The sequence below is a fragment of the Ostrinia furnacalis genome, unplaced genomic scaffold (genome assembly GCF_004193835.3).
Source record: "Ostrinia furnacalis isolate ACB-3 unplaced genomic scaffold, ASM419383v2 OfSCF1008, whole genome shotgun sequence".
Lineage (NCBI taxonomy): Eukaryota > Metazoa > Arthropoda > Insecta > Lepidoptera > Crambidae > Ostrinia > Ostrinia furnacalis.
The window spans coordinates 192038-213071 of NW_021131247.1; the positions used below are offsets into that span (position 1 = coordinate 192038).

Here is a 21034-nt window from a genome sequence, read left to right on the forward strand (position 1 = left end):
ATTTTAATAATGAACTAACTACATGGAGTTCTTCACACAGCGATGGAGTAATAAATAACATCTTTGCTATGTGTGTCGTGCCATTTTGAGGGCAAACTTAGTCGGGGTCTTATCTTTTTGCGAATTGGTATTTATTAGAGCACTTTAAAGTTTAAAGGAAGGTTTGTTACTAAAACTATTAGATCACTTCAACTCAGTAAAGGTCAGATCAAACAGGTTTCAGATGACACGGACCAGGTTTTTAGACAAAATCTAACCAGTCACAACATTAAAAATGTATAAAGATTCAAACAAAATATGACATTGTTTATTATATTAATCAAAATATAATATAAACAAAAAACAAACTCAAGAAGGAAATGGAGATATCAATTTAATCTAACAGCCTATTTAATATTTTCCAGATCAAAACCAACATCCGTGGTATTTGATATAATTTGACCCAAAAAAAAATATTTCAACTTCGAGACTTTGAAACTCTTAATTTTTATTTAACACTAGAGTACACGCGCGGACTACTATAGTAGACCAGGGTAACATTTTACACTATAACTTTTTGAAAACTTGCGCCAGAGAGCTGGCATTCCAGGAAAACCTCGTTTACTAAATTTGTCAGTAAGCCAGTAAAGCTTGGGTCGCTAGAGTCTGCGCACTTTTCTAAAATTGGCCGTCAAAACTGCTCAAAAGCCCGAAATTACTCGACAAAAAAATTATGAAAGACTTGCAACAAATGGATTTACACCGTGTACCAGGCCGTAGAAAGTTATGAATACTATGACTGATAAAAAACTAATCATATTTTTTCAGTAAATTTTTTTTGTTAACATTGGTCTCAGAGTGCAATTTTGTGTCCAAAAAATTTACAACTTTTAAATCTGTTTATAATGTTTGATCCCAAATAGTTATATAAAGAAACTTTGATAATAAAATAACTATAATAAACACTTTTATCATTTACATAATTATTCTATTCATAAATTGCTTAAAAACTGATTTACAGTGATTTTAAATTGGCTTACCAGAGTAGGCCGCGCGTGTATTCGTGTAAAAAAAGGGGCGCGTGTACTGCAGTGTTAAATGCAGAAAGAGAGCTGTGAATGAGGCAATGTAATAATATGTAAACTTTACATTTATTAAAACATGTATATTTAATTACGAATAACTTTAAAAGGACTCTCAAAGTTGTATCAATTAGTAAAACTTTTTATAACTGTCTATGAAATATTATTATGACATCCAGATTTCTAAATTGTAGCCAACAGTCAATCATGCATATAAACAGGATCATAGTCCATGAATGTANATACTTAATATTTTTAAAGTCCATGAATGTATGAATTACCCTGATCATTGTAAATAATGAATGATCGTGTATTTAACGTAAACAAAAACTAGATAATTTAAAAAATATACAAAAATAACTTTCATGTGTAAAAAATATATAACAAAATATGAAAAAAAAAACTGTAGACTGTAGAAAATAAATATTGCGATATTATATTTAGATCTACTTTTGAACGCGGTCTGTTCTTAGTCGGGAGAAACTTCATTTAGAAATATGTGAGATTATTATAATTTGTAGTTTGTCAGTACTCAGCTTTGCAATAAAATAATGGTTATGATGATGACTCCATAAATAGATTTCGAAATAGGAATAATAGGAGATAACGTCAAAAATCGTCTACTTATTTATCTTTTGATTGTAAGTTATTTAAAGTACATATACCAATTAATTGTGGTTGTTTTCAAATTTTAAACTTTCAGAAACACAGAAAGTTATATGAATAAATTTAGATATCCCGATAGACATTTATATCCATAAATACATGCAATGTTGTCCCATAAAAGCCTATCCTACCAGTACGCTACAGACCGACTATCCCTACAACCATCACATATAGAACAACATACATTGACGCTTTTCTTTGGTTCAACGAGTAAATGCGGGTAGTTTGCGCGCGTTAGATTTGAGTAACCACAAGAAAAAATTTGGGATATTGTGGTATGTTATATTAGCTGTAATATATAATACCTAATTTACTTGGAATAAAGTTCAACGTTTGTCAAAACTTTTGACTCAAAAGTGTTCCTGCAAAGATTTATTTCGTTGCAAACGTACATAGTAAGTTTTTACATAAAGATAACACATTTTAATCATAAATAATGACGGTATGTACTCAAGAGTTACAAAAAGCAATCATTACGCGGACAAATCTTGACTTTCCTCTTACGTAGTTGTAACAATTTTATTATTATTGGCATTGAACACTTCGAAGATAAATAAAAGGACATGTAACGGGAAATATAAACAACTGCGAATATGACAGAATAAACTATAGTGGAATCCGCTTGGAAAAGGTCTACAACGTTAACAAATAACTGACTGATCTTTGACACCGTACATAAAAAATACGATGTCAGCGTCCTATACATGACAGAAATGTCACGTATACTTGACCAATCCCAAACAGAGGTGGAATTGTGTAAAGCAATCGTAATCATTTGACAATTCATAACGTACGATAAAGTCAGTGAAACAAAGCGTTTGACAGAATAATCGTACGTTATGAACTGTCAAATGATAACGATTGCTTTACACAATTCCACCTCAGATGTAGTTCACGTGTATATTTACTAAACTGATTAAAAATTGAAACTATCTATCGGCGATATACATAGTGTATAATATTAGGCTACATGGCACGTTGATCGCACAAACGTCACCCGCTCTACGTTCGACACATTTCAAAACTAGCAACACCGAGTACAGTGCCACAAACTTAGATACGACGCCAAAGCAAATTCTATGCAGATGTGTATAAAATTTTGATTTTGTTTTGGCGAATTTTACGCAATATCGAGTACACCAAAACGCTGTTGTCTCTCAATATAATAATTTATACCATCATTCGAGAAATCCTGTTGTCTTTTGTGCCGATTCATTCAATGATATGGTAAAACTATTTAAAGTTTTTGTAGGACGCAACATTGACTTCTTAAAAATTTATATAATCATACTTTTGTGTATTCTTTTTTTGGATATTCCACAACCTCAAAGTAATCATTATAATTAAGTTTTGCGAAATTAACCCAAGTTTGTAGCACTGTAGAACAAGCTGGAGGTTTACTTCGAGAAACGATAAATGATATATCGTAACAAAATCGATACGATAACTATAACGAACATTTAAGTATTAACAATCCGACGCACTGTCGTTTGATTATATCGACATCGTTTTTAGAGTAGACCCCCCAGAGTGGATAGCGAAAAAATAACTGCAGACTTTAGTGGATTTGAATCCCGTGTTTTTCTAACGATTTACAACAACACGTAGCTAGAAATATAATAATAACTAATATTTAGCCTCGTCTTGCTAGATGAAAAAAGATGGCAACACCAAGCTATCCACTCGTGCTATGTCATTATCAATCAATATCTGAGGACTTGACAACAATATTGAACTACTACTACTATGTTTTGATGAAAATGGACAGAAAAATCTAGTGGCGCTCATTCACTGGGCTATTTACGTGTAATGTAACCGTATAACATTCGTATTTGAGCTTAATGTCTTAACCTTCCGCTAGAATACTATCTTGAGCCTCATGAAAATGCTTTCGGTGAATGAGCACCTTAAAAATAGCCGGAGAAAAGAAGACAGCGCTCTATGAAACGCAAGACTTGTCTCTTTTACACCAAAACTTATTTTAAACGCATTAACATAAGATTGAATCTAGATAAGCACTTAGGTACTTGTAATATGAACATGTTGTGTTTTAAATGTTACGCTCTTCTTCCAATATCTCTTTGTCGAAGTATGTATGTTAGGGTACAATTCTTTTAGAAAGTCTTTAAATTATACTTATGCCATGATGAATTAATAAAATGATACATTACACTACAAATCATTATAAATGATGCTATAACATAAATACTATTGAAGAAATAACATGTTCAAAAGAATTATACCCTTTTCTCAAACAAAGTCCATCTTCACTTAATTGACACACCACTAACAGCAGTCTTCACATTTATATTAATTACAATACAATACAATACGCTAAATTACATTGTTATAATAAAAATACTGGACCATAAACTTGATTTAATAGGAATTACAAATAATGTCCGTATGACATTCGAAAATTTACCGTATTGGTATAAAGAATAGAACGCAATTTTGCGCCAATAGTCAATAGAGTATACTTTCCAATGCGAATATAGACAAATCCGCCATACCGACGGTATGATATATTACACACTTGTGTATATTTAAATTACAAAGAAAACTCCACCATCGACCGAACAACCTTCTTCTTACCATAGACAAAACATGGCTACGAAAAAAATATTAAAAATATATTCTATTCCTTGCCTATCGGAACACGTAAAGATACTATTGCACTGGGTCTATAACTGTGTGGAATACTACAATATGGCTTTTTGCTATTCTAAATTATAAATTGTTCGTACTGGTTTGCGGTACCTTCATGTATAAACTCACTGAATTTTCACCTTTGCTGGGCCTTATTTCTTTTTACCACACAAAAAGTTGCAGCTTAAGAAAAAAATAACAAGCTGTATTTTTCTGTAGCAATACACATTAATCAAATCAGTCTTGAACAGTCAAAAATCTCGTACCATTTGAGAGACTTGACCACATACAATATTTCTTAACAAATACACTGCAAAACTCAAATGAGTGCAATTCAGTAGTGAATATTATGCATAGATTTGCGCTAGGTGTAATGTAGTTTCACAAAATGAAAATCCAAGGAGTTTATACAGTACTGCTCGTCACTTGCGACAATCTACCATACCATAGAAAAAAATGCTAGAAAAATCCACATCTGCTGTAGTAAATATATGCACACAACCACATCTTATTTCATAAGAGACGAAGCCTTACACCAAATAATTTATAAATCCCGCTAATTTTATTGTTTCAATACATTTGAGCATTACAGATTGCCACATTATTGAAAATTACTGGTCTATAAAATAATAAATGCTAGTCACGTACAAGCGTTGCCAATAATACGAAAGGCTTGCACTTAACCGTGTTTACTTCACGTTGGTAGGTGGTTTGGGATGTTCACAACGAATTATGTATCATAATAAGCTTGAAAAGTCATATACATTAAATATACATTGAGTATTGGACACCACTCTGCGCGTCAACTTGACGGATGGCCGTGCGTGATATTCCCGCACGAGTTCACGTCGTGCGCGTCATTTTGACGCATTTCGTCGCGGGTGAGTCAATACCTACTGTCCTACTTTGAGGGCGACAACTAAAACCGCTCGCGTGTGCACGCGTCTGAGTATTCATTCAATTCGGATACAACCTGTGTATTACCGTGACACTTGGTGAGATGCGCTGGAGTACCTGGAATATAAAGTTTTGATTGAGGATTTTGTTATAGTAAAGTAAATTAAATAAGCTAACTCAGACATGAAATAAATTGAGCAAATAATCACGACATTATGCTTTGCACACCGGATGACATTGTCGGCTGCGGAACCCTCCGAAAAAAAGATTTGTAGAACTAAAGTAACCGACATAGCCCGCAGATTATCAAACTGAAGTAGCATTGGCCAGAACACAGCACCCGGGTCGTTAGTGGGAGGAACTAGGAGCCCGGGTCGCTGTCGGGTCGGAACTCGGCACTCGGGTCGCTGGCTGCAAGCTTATAGAAACTAACAGTGGAGACTATGGAAAAGATTTTACCTGTGCTCGGGCGCGGCCAACAGTGTGCCGTAGTGCGCCAGCGCATAAATACGACTGGATCAGTGACAGCTAGCGTGCAGAATTTCAGCAATGGAGACTAATAACTTATTGAACATAGTTTACCTGTGCTCGGACGCGGCCAACAGCGTGCCGTAGTTCGCCAGCGCGCAGTACGACGCCAGCAGCGCAGGCAGCGCGTGCGGCGCGTGGCCGGCGGGTCTGTGGCTGTAGAAACTAACTGAAGTTTAGACTGAAAATAGTTTACCTGTGTTCGGGCGCGGCCAACAGTGCGCCGTAGTGCGCCAGCGCACAGTATGACGCTAGCAACGCAGGCAGCGCGTGCGGCGCGTGGCCGGCGGGTCGGAACTCGGCGCGCGGGTTGCCGGCGGCAAGCTTATAGAAACTAACAATGGAGACTATAGAAAACATTTTACCTGTGCTCGGGCGCAGCCAGCAGTGTACCGTAATGAGCTAGCGCGCAGTACGACACTAGCAACGCAGGCAGTGCGTGGCCGGCGGGTTGGAACTCGGCGCTCGGGTCGCTGGCGGTTAGTGTGTAGAAACTAACAGAAGTTTAGACTGAAAATAGTTTACCTGTGCTCTGGCGCGGCCAACAGCGTGCCGTAATGAGCCAGCGCGCAGTACAAGGCTAACAACGCAGCCAGCGCGTGGCCGGCAGGTCGGAAATCGGCGCTCGGATCGCTGGCGGTAAGTGTGTAGAAACTAACAGAAGTTTAGACTGAAAATAGTTTACCTGTGCTAGTAGTGCGCCAGCGCATAAATACGACTGGGTCAGTGACGGCTAGCGTGCAGAATTTCAGCAATGGAGACTAATGCCTTATTGAACATAGATTACCTGTGCTCGGGCGCGGCCAACAGCGTGCCGTAGTGCGCCAGCGCGCAGTACGACGCCAGCAGCGCAGGCAGCGCGTGCGGCGCGTGGCCGGCGTGTCGGAGCTCGGCACTCGGGTAGCTGGCTGCAAAGCTTATAGAAACTAACAGTGGAGACTATGGAAAATAGATTACCTGTGCTCCGGCGCGGCCAACAGTGTGCCGTAGTGCGCCAGCCCATAAATACGACTGGGTCAGTGACGGTAAGCTTGCAGAAAGTAATCAATGGAGACTAATGCCTTCACCATCATCATCTCAGCCATAGGACGTCCACGGCCGAACATAGGCTCCCCCAATGCTTTCCATGTTGCCCGGTTGGTAGCGGCCTGCGTCCAGCGCCTTCCTGCTACTTTTGCGATCGGCGGCGACGAAGATCTAAGTGGCCGGCGGGTCGGAACTCGGCACTCGGGTCGCTCGCTGTAGAAACTAACAGAAATTTAGACTGAAAATAGTTTACCTGTGCTCGGGCGCGGCCAGCAGCGTGCCGTAGTGCGCCAGCGCGCAGTACGACGCCAGCAGCGCCGGCAGCGCGTGCGGCGCGTGGCCGGCGTGGCAGCGCGCGTGGGCGGCGAGCGCGGCGCACGTGTAGAGCGAGGCGGCGCGGTCGCTGGCGGGTCGGAACTCGGCGCCCGGGTCGTTGGCGGTCGGGTCGCGGGCGCCGCCGCACGCTGCGCTGAGCGTGCAGAAGCTTAGCGCTTTGCTGCCGCCGTATCTGTAAAGTAAACATGCGTATTAGTCTTTGCAAAGTAAACATGCGTATTAGTCTTCATCCTATACGTTTAATTCTTTATTCAGTAGCCGTTCGGCAGCAATCGTGAGAGCACGCTTACTCGGTCGTACACTAATTCCAGTGTTTCTCAAACATTCGTACAATGTTTACCTGCAACGCCTGTGGTGTGAAGCATAATGATGGCCCGATCTGTAGTGTTTGCAAAAACCAGTACGATTACACATGTTCTGGGGTCACGGAAAGCGGCTATAGAAAACTTGGAGACAGAAAAAATTCATGGCGATGTCCTAAATGCAAGTCTAGCAGCCCAGCACCATCCCCGGCGTCCACCTCTCCGATGCCCTCGCAGTTGGATAAAATGCAAGAGCAGCTTAACAAAATCATCTTGCAACTGGCCCCCCTAGCAGCTCTCATGGAAGATGTCAAAACGATCAAGTCTGACATCAGCGATCTGAAGGAGTCATTAGATATGGCACACGGACTTATAAACAACTTTTCAAGTTCTATAAAATCTCTTGAAACGCGTGNGCAGAGAAACTCAGAGCATAGCCCGCCCCATCCATTTTATTTTTATTTAGTTCAAAATCCTTAGACTACAACATCAGTACATCATAAGTACATTGGTTTGTTTTATTTGAACCAAAATGGCAGCCACTCAGCATGTGTTATGCTCTAGGACCTAGAGCATAACGCTGGTATTCTGTAGCAGCCATATTTTACTTTTATGGTTAAAAAACCTAAATACTGAGCAACCCCATCGATCAACTAATTACGAGAACTTCGAAGTTCAGGACGAACTTCACAAGTTTCCTCCCGAGCAAAGCGGAAGGCAGGTGACATGACATACATAAATCATCTAAAATAATTATACGGATAATTACCCCATTACGTAGGCTGTTAAGGCTTGNTAGGCTATTTATGGCTAATAACTGCTTTTAATCCGTTACTAGCCAATTGCTATTAATCGGATTATTAGCACTTACCCATCTCTAGTCACAATAAAGTAATACGAAAAACGCCTTAAAACAAAAAGTGACAATATTTCTCTTACATTTTTAAGAAGATTGTTCCATCACTTCGTAGAATATTGTGTTTATCCAAATTATGTAATATTAAAACAACAAGAAAGAATTTTAAATGATTAAGTAGTTATAATATCAGTAGCCGTTTCTGTATCAGTAACTGTATCAGTAGCCGTTCGGCAGCAATCGTGAGAGCACGCTTACTCGGTCGTACACTAATTCCAGTGTTTCTCAAACATTCGTACAATGTTTACCTGCAACGCCTGTGGTGTGAAGCATAATGATGGCCCGATCTGTAGTGTTTGCAAAAACCAGTACGATTACACATGTTCTGGGGTCACGGAAAGCGGCTATAGAAAACTTGGAGACAGAAAAAATTCATGGCGATGTCCTAAATGCAAGTCTAGCAGTCCAGCACCATCCCCGGCGTCCACCTCTCCGATGCCCTCGCAGTTGGATAAAATGCAAGAGCAGCTTAACAAAATCATCTTGCAACTGGCCCCCCTAGCAGCTCTCATGGAAGATGTCAAAACGATCAAGTCTGACATCAGCGATCTGAAGGAGTCATTAGATATGGCACACGGACTTATAAACAACTTTTCAAGTTCTATAAAATCTCTTGAAACGCGTGTGTCAGTGATTGAAAAGGTGGCAAATGTGACACCTACTCTCCAAGCAGAAATATCCAGACTAAATCGTGAAATTGATGATAGGGACCAATGGGCCAGAGCTAACAACGTTGAGATAAGGGGAATCCCTCAGAAGAAAAGTGAAAATCTATACGACATAGCCATGAAGATTGGAAGTTTATGTGATTTTCCTATCAAAAAAGAGGAAATAAATTATGTTGCCAGAATACCCACTCGAGTGCCTAATGCTGAGAAACCAATCATAATGTCACTCAATAATCGTTACACCAAAGAAGAATTGGTAGCTTCAGCGCGTAAAAGCAAGAAACTTAACCTTCCTGCGATGGGCTTCTCCACACCTGGAAACATTTACATAAATGACCATCTCACACAAAGAAATAAGTCATTATTAAGTAAGGCAAAATCATTGGCAAAGGAAAAGAATTTCCAGTATATATGGGTAAAACACTCAAAAATCATGGCAAGAAAATCAGATACATCACCCATATTTTTTATAAAATCCGAAAGCGATCTTTCCAAAATAATCTGATTCATTACTTACTATGTTTAATATTTGTACTTTTGTTACTAGATCTCGTAAGTGTAAACAGTTTGAGAACCGTCGGCGCCGTGTTAAAAATTAGTCATAACGCCTGCTTACTGTGTCTTAGTGGAGTGAGTAACCGGTTATCGAGTGTGAATGCCGCCGTCTCAACGCTGCGTACGCGCCGTTCGCTCGTGAGCGTGCGCTTTCTCGCAACCAGCGTAGCGCCTATTATTGCTTGCGCTTCTTATAGCTTATTAAGTTTACGATCGCCTGCGCTTAGAATCCTGTGCGCTGTGCGTATGGTGCGTATTTATTACACATCTACCTTATACTGTCCTCCTTATCTAAATTTTACAATGCTAATGTTTATATTAGTTTTAAAATATGCTAGTCACTTTAATAGTAGTTATTTATATTACGTATGCATAGAAATTAATAGTAGTAAATTGATAGCTCCGTGTCTGACGACCAATTTAACATTTTATTTCGTGCCGCAAAGCTATTACAGACGTATATTAAAATGTAACACAGTGAACTTAGCGCTTGTGCTGCAGGTAAGTCTCATTCAATACTTACATCGGAACTTGTTACGATGGACTTCTATTGAGTTTTTTAGTCTAGATAAAAATGACTACTACAGAAATTAACGCATATTACCAGAATACTCGGGGACTTCGTACTAAGACACACACATTCAAAAGGAACCTACTTCTTTCATGTTATGATATTATTTCGCTAACGGAAACTTGGCTCTTAGAGGGACTGAATACTAGCGAGTTATTCGACGATAGGTACGTAGTCTGGCGACGGGACAGGAATTACTCGAAAACAGGAGAAAGATACGGGGGTGGGGTACTTTTAGCCGTTCGGCGTGACCTAGCAGCTGTTGAACGACCTGAATGGCGCTCCTCCGCGGAGGATTTATGGGTGACCATATCATTAAATAATAAGAACCGTAACCTGGATAGGATGAAATTACATGTTTGCACTTTGTACCTCTGCAGGGAGAACTTAGGCAATTCCTTTAACTCACAATTACAGAACTTTGCAGATAATCTGTCACTGATTGTTAATTCTTGTCCACAAGATTTATTCTTATTAATGGGGGATTTTAACTTGAGCAATGTCGATTGGCATGATGGTCCTAATTTTCTGCAGCCGTTAGGCATAACAGGTGAGTCACAAACCCACTTCTTTGATACTCTTGCTGAGTGTAATTTAAATCAATTTAATTATAATAAAAATGTAAACAATCGAATACTTGATTACGTGCTATGCAATAATAAAGTGACTGTCATATCATGTGACGACCCCCTAGTAGCGGAGGACGCCCATCATAAGTCATTAAACATTGCCTTAAATTTTGCCCAAACTACCCCTTTGAAAATTAACCCTAGACTTAAATACTATTATGAAAAGGCAGACTACGAACCAATAATGACATCATTGAATGATATAAACTGGGAAGTTTGCTTAAATAATAATTCATTGGCAGACGCAACCAGTGTGTTTTATCAGCATTTGTACGATATTATAGATAAATATATCCCATATAAGTCAATTACCAATTACTCTTCATACCCACCCTGGTTCAATGCTCCATTAAAGAAAATTCTTAAGGAAAAATACAAATTCTTTAATAAATATAAAATATATAACAACAGTCATGATTATACCACATTTTGTATTCTGCGTGAAAGGGCTAAGCGAGTAGAACAGAAATGCTATGATGATTACATTAAGCGTACTGAAAATGCTATAATTGAGCAACCTAAAATGTTTTGGTCGTTTGTTAGATCTAATAAAAGTGGTTCAAATATTATTCCTTCAACTTTACATTACAAGGACCAATCCGCAAATACGGGTGAAGAAATCTGTAATCTTTTTGCCTCCTACTTTCATTCTACATTTCTCTCTTCACCTTTAAATAACACTTGTAATGTTTTTTCCGGAGTTCTAAATGGGAATGATTCAAACACTATTAGTGACATTGAGATTGATTCCGATAAAGTTTTCAAACTACTTAAATCAGTAGACTTAAGTAAAGGTGCTGGGCCAGATAAAATCGTGCCATTGTTCATTCTTAAATGTGCAAAATACTTAATCCCTACCACTTACTATTTTATTCAGGCGATCAATTTCGGAAGGAATCGTGCCTGTAATTTGGAAATCTGCATTCATCACACCCGTGCACAAAAGTGGCTGTAAGAGTGAGATAGGGAATTATAGGCCTATATCAAAACTTTGCATATTTGCAAAAATCTTTGAAAGAATAGTGTATGCTGAAGTTTATGGGGCTCTGTCATCGAAGTTTATCCCAGAGCAACACGGATTCTTAAAAAAGAGATCAACAGCCTCAAATCTGTTACTGTTCACGGACTTTACCACTTCTTGCATGGACTCTGGAGGACAAGTGGACGCCATTTTCACTGATTACAGTAAAGCTTTCGATCGGATTGATCATGTGTTGCTATTGCGAAAACTTCTCCTTGCAGGAGTTCATGGTAACCTGTTTAGATGGTTTACCTCATACATTGAAAATCGATCTCAGGCTGTAGTGGTGAATGGCTTCTCTTCTTGCTGGACCAATATTCCCTCAGGCGTCCCTCAAGGTTCCTTATTGGGACCCTTGCTCTTTAATATCTTCATAAACGATGTGTGTACTTGCTTCAAACATTCAAAATTTCTTCTTTACGCTGATGATATGAAGATATTTAAAAATATTTGCTCTTATGATGACTCTCGTTTTCTTCAGGAGGATCTGGATAGGTTTGAGCAGTATTGCTCTTTGAATAGGTTGGATTTAAACGTCGCAAAATGTAATTTTATATGTTTCACACGTAAAAGGAAGCCACTGTGCAACACATACTATCTTAGGGGACAGGAACTGAAGGAAGTGGTGGAGATACGAGACCTAGGTATCATACATGATACTAAATTGACGTATGAGAAACACGTGGACAATATTGCTANAAATTCCCGCACGAGTTCACGTCGTGCGCGTCATTTTGACGCATTTCGTCGCGGGTGAGTCAATACCTACTGTCCTACTTTGAGGGCGACAACTAAAACCGCTCGCGTGTGCACGCGTCTGAGTATTCATTCAATTCGGATACAACCTGTGTATTACCGTGACACTTGGTGAGATGCGCTGGAGTACCTGGAATAAGCAGTTTCAATTGGTGAATTGTTTTAAAATAGTAAATTAAATAAACTAACTTAGACATTAGATACATTGAGCAAATCATCGCGACATTATGCTTTGCAGACCGTAAGTAAGAAGTAACCCCTAAGTAAATAAGAAGATACGTAGAGCTAAGGTAACCTACATAGCCCGCACATTTACCAAATTGAAGTAGCAGTAGGCGGGGCATGTAGAACTCACTACGCGGTCATTGGCGGGTCAGAACACAGCACCCGGGTCATAAGCGGGCAGGAACTAGGCGTCCGGGTCATTGAGGGGTCGGAACTCGTCACTCGGGTCGCTGACTGCAAGCTTTTTGAAACTAACTAACAGTGGAGACTGTGAAAAATAGTTTACCTGTACTCTGTAGCGGCCAGCAGCGCGCCGTAGTGCGCCAGCGCATAAATACGACTGGGTCAGTAACGGCTAGCGTGCAGAATTTCAGGAATGGAGACTAATGCCTTGACCATCATCATCATCTCAGCCATAGGACGTCCACTGCCGAACAGAGGCCTCCCCCAATGCTTTCCATGTTGCCCGGTTGGTAGCGGCTTGCGTCCAGGGCCTTCTGCTACTGCCTTATTGAACATAGATTACCTGTGCTCTGACGTGGTCGCTGCCGGGTCGGAACTCGGCACTCGGGTCGCTGGCGGCAAGCTTATAGAAACTAACAGTGGAGACTGTAGAAAACATTTTACCTGTGCTCGGGCGCGGCCAGCAGCGTGCCGTAGTGCGCCAGCGCGCAGTACGACGCTAGAAACGCAGGCAGCGCGTGCGGCACTTGGCCGGCTGGTCGGAACTCGGCACTCGGGTCGCTGGCGGTAAGCGTGTAGAAACTAAAATAAGTTTAGACTGAAAATAGTTTACCTGTGCTCGGGCGTGGCCAGCAGCGTGCCGTAGTGCGCCAGCGCGCAGTACGACGCTAGCAGCGCAGGCAACGCGTGCGGCGCGTGGCCGGCGGGTCGGAACTCGGCGCCCGTGTCGCTCGCTATAGAAACTAACAGAAGTTTAGACTGAAAATAGTTTACCTGTGCTCTGGCGCGGCCAACAGCGTGCCGTAATGAGCCAGCGCGCAGTACGACGCCAGCAGCGCAGGCAGCGCGTCGGAACTGGGCACTCGGGTCGCTGGCGGCAAGCTTATAGAAACTAACAGTGGAGACTGTAGAAAACATTTTACCTGTGCTCGGGCGCGGCCAGCAGTGTGCCGTAGTGCGCCAGCGCGCAGTACGACGCTAGCAACGCAGGCAGCGCATGCGGCGCGTGGCCGGCAGGTCGCTGGCTGTAGAAACTATAAGAAGTTTAGACTGAAAATAGTTTACCTATGCTCGGGCGCGGCCAACAGTGTGCCGTAGTGCGCCAGCGCGCAGTACGACGCCAGCAGCGCAGGCAGCGCGTGCGGCGCGTGGCCGGCGTGGCAGCGCGCGTGGGCGGCGAGCGCGGCGCACGTGTAGAGCGAGGCGGCGCGGTCGCTGGCGGGTCGGAACTCGGCACTCGGGTCGTTGGCGGCAAGCTTATACAAACTAACAGTGGAGGCTGTGAAAAATAATTTACCTGTGCTCGGGCGCGGCCAATAGCGTGCCGTAGAGCGCCAGCGCATAAATACGACTGGTTCAGTAACGGCTAGCGTGCAGAATTTCAGCAATGGAGACTAATGCCTTATTGAACATTAGATTACCTGTGCTCCGGCGCAGCCAACAGCGTGCCGTAGTGCGCCAGCGCGCAGTACGACGCCAGCAGCGCAGGCAGCGCGTGCGGCGCGTGGCCGGCGTGGCAGCGCGCGTGGGCGGCGAGCGCGGCGCACGTGTAGAGCGAGGCGGCGCGGTCGCTGGCGGGTCGGAACTCGGCGCCCGGGTCGCTGGCGGCAAGCTTATAGAAACTAACAGTGGAGACTATAGAAAACGTTTTACCTGTGCTCGGGCGTGGCCAACAGTGCGCCGTAGTGCGCCAGCGCACAGTATGACGCTAGCAGCGCAGGCATCGCGTGCGGCGCGTGGCCGGCAGGTCGGAACTCGGCACTCGGGTCGCTGGCTGTAGAAACTAACAGAAAATTAGACTGAAAATAGTTTACCTGTGCTCGGGCGCGGCCAACAGTGTGCCGTAGTGCGCCAGCGCGCAGTACGACGCTAGCAGCGCAGGCAGCGCGTGCGGCACTTGGCCGGCTGGTCGGAACTCGGCACTCGGGTCACTGGCTGTAGAAACTAGTAGAAGTTTAGACTGAAAATAGTTTACCTGTGCTCTGGCACGGCCAACAGTGTGCCGTAATGCGCCAGCGCGCAGTACGACGCTAGCAGCGCAGGCAGCGCGTGCGGCGCGTGACCGGCGGGTCGGAACTCGGCACTCGGGTTGCTGGCTGTAGAAACTAACAGAAGTTTAGACTGAAAATAGTTTACCTGTGCTCGGGCGCGGCCAACAGTGTGCCGTAGTGCGCCAGCGCGCAGTACGACGCTAGCAGCGCAGGCATCGAGTGCGGCGCGTAGCCGTCAGGTCGGAACTCGGCACTCGGGTCGCTGGCTGCAAAGCTTATAGAAACTAACAGTGGAGACTACAGAAAACATTTTACCTGTGCTCAGGTGCGGCCAGCAGTGTGCCGTAGTGCGCCAGCGCGCAGTACGACGCCAGCAGCGCAGGCAGCGCGTGCGGCGCGTGGCCGGCGTGGCAGCGCGCGTGGGCGGCGAGCGCGGCGCACGTGTAGAGCGAGGCGGCGCGGTCGCTGGCGGGTCGGAACTCGGCGCCCGGGTCGTTGGCGGTCGGGTCGCGGGCGCCGCCGCACGCTGCGCTGAGCGTGCAAAAGCTTAGGGCTTTGCTGCCGCCGTATCTGCAAAGTAAACATGCGTATTAGTCTTCATCCTATACGTTTAATTCTTTAGTAACTAATAATTATTTTTAGTCTTCATCCTTTACGACCGGTCAGTTCTGTCGTCAGTACCGGAAAACGCAGCGTGGTACGTCCACCTACAAGGTGGACCGACGACATCATAAAAGTAGCAGGAAAGCGCTGGATGCAGGCCGCTACCAACCGGGTAACATGGAAAGCATTGGGGGAGGCCTATATTCAGCAATGGACATCCTATGGCTAAGATGTTGATGACGATGATCCTTTACGATACATTTTATTGTAACTGAGAACTACATAGGCTGAGTTGCCCCAACTTACTTCAACCGTAACTATAACAGTAACTGGTATTTTTTGTATGGAGTTTGACAGATATTTGAGGTTTGTTTAAGTTAAAGTAAGACGGTGCTCTGAACTGTCATAGAAGCCACATACTAAATATTCTAAGTTCGAGGAGTGAGAGTTATAATAAAGATCAAAATAGACTTACTTATCAACAACGACGACAGGTCCATTCTTGTACTCCATTTGACAGCCTGCGACGAACTCAATAAGCCCGAAGGAATCTCTATACGGTTGTATGAGCCTGTCTACCGCCGCTTCCCTCTCAGAATCACTCGCGGCCTCTTTCACGGCCCTCACAAACTCATTCTCATCGGGGTTCCCCGCCTTATACTCCGTGGTATCCCCATCTAACCACCCACTGCACTTGATAAACTTAACACTGAGTTGGTAGTCGTCTTGCAACGAGTGCACACTGACGTTTGTGACCTCGATCACGCGATCCGAAGGTATGCTGTCAGGAACTCGGTCCACTTTCTCGAACATGTAACACGGTCTCCGTAATTCGGCTTCCTCTTCGACAGTTAGAGCGGGGGCGACGGGCGGGGGAGGGGGGGCTACATCGGGGGGCGAGCCGCAAGCCCGGGACCCCCAATCGGGAAACTTGAATTTCGTGGGCGAACTCAACTTGAAGTTTTTGAGCGACATTTTCGACGGACTTCTCGGCGATTTGGGGCCGTTTTTCTTCGTTTCCGATAGCGAGGAGAATAGGTCCCCGTTGGCTATGGATTTCCGCGCAGATAGGTCCCTGTTTCCGCTGCTGAGACGTTCCAGTCTCAGTTCGGTTCTGTCGAATCTGTACGCGGGTTCGGCGTCGTTGACTGGCGAGCCGTTTTCTGGTATGAGTCTCTCGTCGTCCGCACAATCACTGCTTTCCTGCCTCCTATATCCGTTGGTCTCTGGTTCCACTGGGGTCTCTACCGGTGTTTTTCTTTCAGACTTACGGTACGCCACATAGATGTCCTTAGACACGAAACTAGCTCTGAAGTTTGCCACAAAGAGTTCTTTTTCTTCTTCCGTTGGCCAGAAAACTTCGCATTCCTGTAAAAGAAAGGGATATTAAAATTTACGTGATACGTGAGATTAAAAATGTTGCTTGCGGGATATATTTGATATTGTTATCTAACCATACACAACGAACAATCGTCATCATATTATGTTTATTGTCCATGCAATGTCATATAATCTCCACTCCACATTCTCTTCAACTAACGAGAGAAAAATTGATGATTTGGCCTGTAGGCCAAGGAATGTACTCCCCAGCTGGTCAAACGGGTTAGGGAGGCCTGACGTTCGCATATTTTTCCCTGAACAATTCAGCTCTTGAGACTCACCGGGTAATTCTCCGTGTCCGACAGCGTCAGCACCAGTTGAGCCGTGTGGTCCCACAGCAGCCGCCATGGATCCGGCACTGCCGCGGCGGTGGGGTATTGAGCCAGACTGATGAGCTGGTCCTATTGCTGACTCACCGGGTCATTCTCCGTGTCAGACAGCGTCAGCACTAGTTGAGCCGTGTGGTCCCACAGCAGCCGCCATAGANTATTGTTCTCAGGTCTGGAACCCTCGTTATAAGGTCCACTCTGACAGACTGGAATCCGTTCAACGTAGGTTTATGAGGTTCTTGCAGTACAAGTGTGGGATTCGTGATTCTGACTATGAGACCAGATGTCGTAGATTCCATATTTTACCCCTTAAACACAGAAGAGCAATTGCGGATATCATATTTTTAGTAAAAATCGCACAGAATTATATTGATTCTCCAGAACTGCTCTCGAAAATCTGTCTCAAAGTTCCAAATAGAACTGTTAGGCTCCCTATTTATTTAAATATCCCCCGCTGCAGTACCAACTACAGACAGAATTCATTCTTTTTGCGATCGGCATGTGAAGTGAACAAATTGGTTACCATTCCTGAACTCGATTTGTTTAACTCGAAACCAAATCTCTTTAGGGACACATTGGCTAAATCTTGGTTCGACGGTTCATCAGCTGTTTAATGTAGGTATAGATCTTAATTTAAAAATAACTCTCTCATGTAAGCGAATTGGCTTTTGTTGTATAATTGTATTGCTACACATATGCGAAAACATGTAAATGGTGTATAGTTTCTTAAGCAGTGGTTAATCTATTATTGTTTCACTGTATGTCCGTGTCCGACAGCGTCAGCACCAGTTGAGCCGTGTGGTCCCACAGCAGCCGCCATAGATCCGGCACTGCCGCGGCGGTGGGGTGTTGAGCCAGACTGACGATGAACTGGTCCTATTGCTGACTCACCGGGTCATCCGTGTCCGACAGCGTCAGCACCAGTTGAGCCGTGTGGTCCCACAGCAGGCGCCATAGATCCGGCACTGCCGCGGCGGTGGGATGCTGAGCCACTGCGTACTCGCGCGTCCGTCGCCGGCCACACACCCAGGATGCGTTGACGTATTCGCTGCCTGATTAGTGGGTAAACACAACGAGAAATAGAATTTGTGGTTGACACTGTTAGTTTTCGATATAGTATTATTTTTGTAAAGAAATCAAAATAACAGAACCCTTTTAATGCGAAACTTATGAGAATTTAATTCATTTCAAATGCATTGTAAGGATAGTTATGTAATGTAAAAAACAAAATAACTTCAGATTACGGCAACTCACTCATTACAGTATTTTACTCGTTCGCTCACTCATGTAATTTCAGTTACTCGCTCATTTAAGTTCAGTTACTCACTCATTCGTTCGCTTTATTGTGAAAACCTTCATAAGTCACTTTGAACTTGTTTTTGCCATAGACAATGGACATGACAAAGTTAAACTATAAAACACCACCTTAAACCACGTCTTCCTAATTTTAACCAATAGACTAACCTTCGACTCCCGGTTTTGGCACGAGCATGACCCGAGCGGCGTCAGAGGGCAATACTCCAGAAGGTCTGTTTTTGCTTGCGTTGTGGGCGGCGCGCGCGCAAACACTCGGCTCCACGCACGACCTTGTTATTAGCTGTGGATTTAAACTGTGTGAATAACACTAGGTTGGAAGAGTTAACGGGGATATTCGTAATTTAATAAGTTGTAGGTAGTCATTTTAAAAATAAAAAAGTCCTTAGAATACCTATGCTGCCAAAATCTTGATCAGTTTCTGGGCACATATTCAAAATCCAGAACTTTCAACAAACCAGAGGTGGAAACCAGAGGTGGGTGGTGGTGCAGTTCATAACGTACGATTATTCTGTCAAACGCTTTGTTTAACTGACTTTATCGTACGTTATGAACTGTCAAATGATAACGATTGCTTTACACAATTCCACCTCTAAATAATTGCACACCAATCTAGGTACGGGACTAATCCCACCTCACGTTTCCACCACTGTAACTTCTGTCAGCTACACTAAAATCTTAGGCGCCAATGAAACCCAGTCAATAGGCAAAAGGATGGACTGGTAGTGAAATAGATATGTGAAAAAAAACATACATACATCCGAACATATAACCTCTTTTTTTAAGTCGGTTAAAAAAAACCTAGTAATAGTAATATACAGGGTGTTTGGCGCATCGTGTGCCAAAATGATTTGGCGGATAGAATGGGTCATTTCCTATATTTTNTCGGTGTGCGAGCCCGACTCGCACTTGGCCGGTTTTTTTACATAATAATTATTTCTGAATATTTTTATTGAAAAAATAAGTTTTTTATTGATATCTACCTTTATTACTGCATGTTTCGATATTGTCCTGTTTTATATATCTAATAAAATAAAACAAATTGAAGTTTTATGATGATAATTTGTAGCGGGATACGAACCCACGGTGCTGGATATTGAGCGTCGGCTGTGATCATTGTGCTACTTGGACTTCATTACACCGTGTCGAAATTTTCAATAGCGTCTCTAATCTGTTTTTTGCTTAGTTACATGCCTTCATAAACAAAGCAGTAAACTTATTGGCTTTAGCGCCATCTTTTGACATATCACGCCAAATAAATACTCCGCTCAAGTTGCTAGAATAGAAAGCATTAGCGGGTCGCAAACCGCGGGACGGTCAAGTCCGCTGCGGCACACTAGCGCGATCTGTTATCACCACTAGGAAACCAAGCGGGCCCGAGCAGTTTCAAGACTTAGGTCGGCCACATTTCGAGTATGGGATGATGCATCTGTACTAGTATTATATTATCTGTGGTTTTAGTCAAGGTAATTTTTTTGGGACAGTTAATTAAGGGAAAATTATTTTTTTTTTTTATAGGAACAGCTTATCGCCCTCCGTGGCTTGGTGTGGACATTTTTATTGACGCTCTTACTCAGTCAGTTGGCGCTCTCTCAATGTTCGATCACATTATTCTTGTTGGGGATTTCAATATTAATATGCTTGCTATCAATGATACTAACACAAAAAAGCTCACGGATTTCTTTCGGTCCTTAAATTTGGAACAATATGTAACTCTACCAACTCATTTCACAGATCATTCCGAGACACTTATAGATATTGTCTGTAGTACCATCAAAATACCGAAAATTAACGTTGATTATATCCCTGATTTAAGCAGTCATGCCTTTATCTCGTTTAGAATACGCCTTAACAAACCTAAAACGCCTTCAAAATTTATATGTTACAGGCCTCTTAAGGATATCAATCTAGACGAGTTTGATGCGTTTGTGAATTGTATTCAATGGGAAAAAAACCGGCCAAGTGCGAGTCGGGCTCGCACACCAAGGGTTCCGNAGTTTGATTATGAACGTGCGGTTTACTTTGATGTAAACTCACACTAAGCCCCTGCTCTGAGCTTTTATCGGTCGATAGTTTAATCGCCTAGGCGCAGACCACCGACCTTTTGTCGGCTGATAGTTGGGTCGGGCTGTTAATCAGTATGGAGATGTATGAAAGTGCGCACATTACACCGATTTGGTATCGGCCGATTCTTCATACAAATTAGAATCGGGACCATCTATCGGCCGACTAAGTCTGTAGTCTGCGGAGACTCTTAGGGGATGGATTACCAAAAATTCCTTATAAAAAAAAAACAAGAAGAAGGCTTGCAAGAAGGCTTTTAAAAAGCACTTTTACACGTCCCCGTAAGTGCTAGAGGACTGCTCGGTGCTTCTTTACGAGATCGAATCAGAAAATAAGGAGATCCGTAAACGAACTAAAGTTGCTG

The 21034-nt window shown here is 43.0% G+C and overlaps 2 protein-coding genes across 2 annotated transcripts; one reads left to right on the top strand and one right to left on the bottom strand.

The window, feature by feature from the left end:
- Window positions 1–2537: 2537 nt before the first annotated feature.
- LOC114350932 (uncharacterized) lies at window positions 2538–19723 on the bottom strand. The gene is made up of 6 exons (XM_028301898.1): window positions 19688–19723; window positions 18757–18889; window positions 18184–18344; window positions 16059–16951; window positions 7081–7335; window positions 2538–5390 (listed from the first exon to the last, which is right to left on the bottom strand). The coding sequence occupies exons 1-6, from the start codon at window positions 19721–19723 to the stop codon at window positions 5357–5359; spliced, it is 1512 nt and encodes a 503-aa protein (XP_028157699.1). The 3' UTR covers window positions 2538–5356.
- Window positions 8819–9576, top strand: LOC114350933 (uncharacterized). Its single transcript, XM_028301899.1, has one exon. It carries the CDS (start codon window positions 8838–8840, stop codon window positions 9552–9554), a length of 717 nt encoding a protein of 238 aa, XP_028157700.1. The 5' UTR covers window positions 8819–8837; the 3' UTR covers window positions 9555–9576.
- Window positions 19724–21034: the final 1311 nt, after the last annotated feature.

Bases quoted from the DNA above. Each gene is read 5' to 3' on its own strand.
- LOC114350933 (XM_028301899.1), top strand. From the start codon at position 8,838: ATGCAAGAGCAGCTTAACAAAATCATCTTGCAACTGGCCCCCCTAGCA.
- LOC114350932 (XM_028301898.1), bottom strand. From the start codon at position 19,723: ATGATCACAGCCGACGCTCAATATCCAGCACCGTGG. The intron at 18,890-19,687 runs GTTCGTATCCCG...TTAAATCCACAG, and splicing joins CTCAATATCCAGCACCGTGG to CTAATAACAAGGTCGTGCGT. The intron at 16,952-18,183 runs GTGAGTCAGCAA...TTTCTTTTACAG, and splicing joins TGTCGGACACGGATGACCCG to GAATGCGAAGTTTTCTGGCC.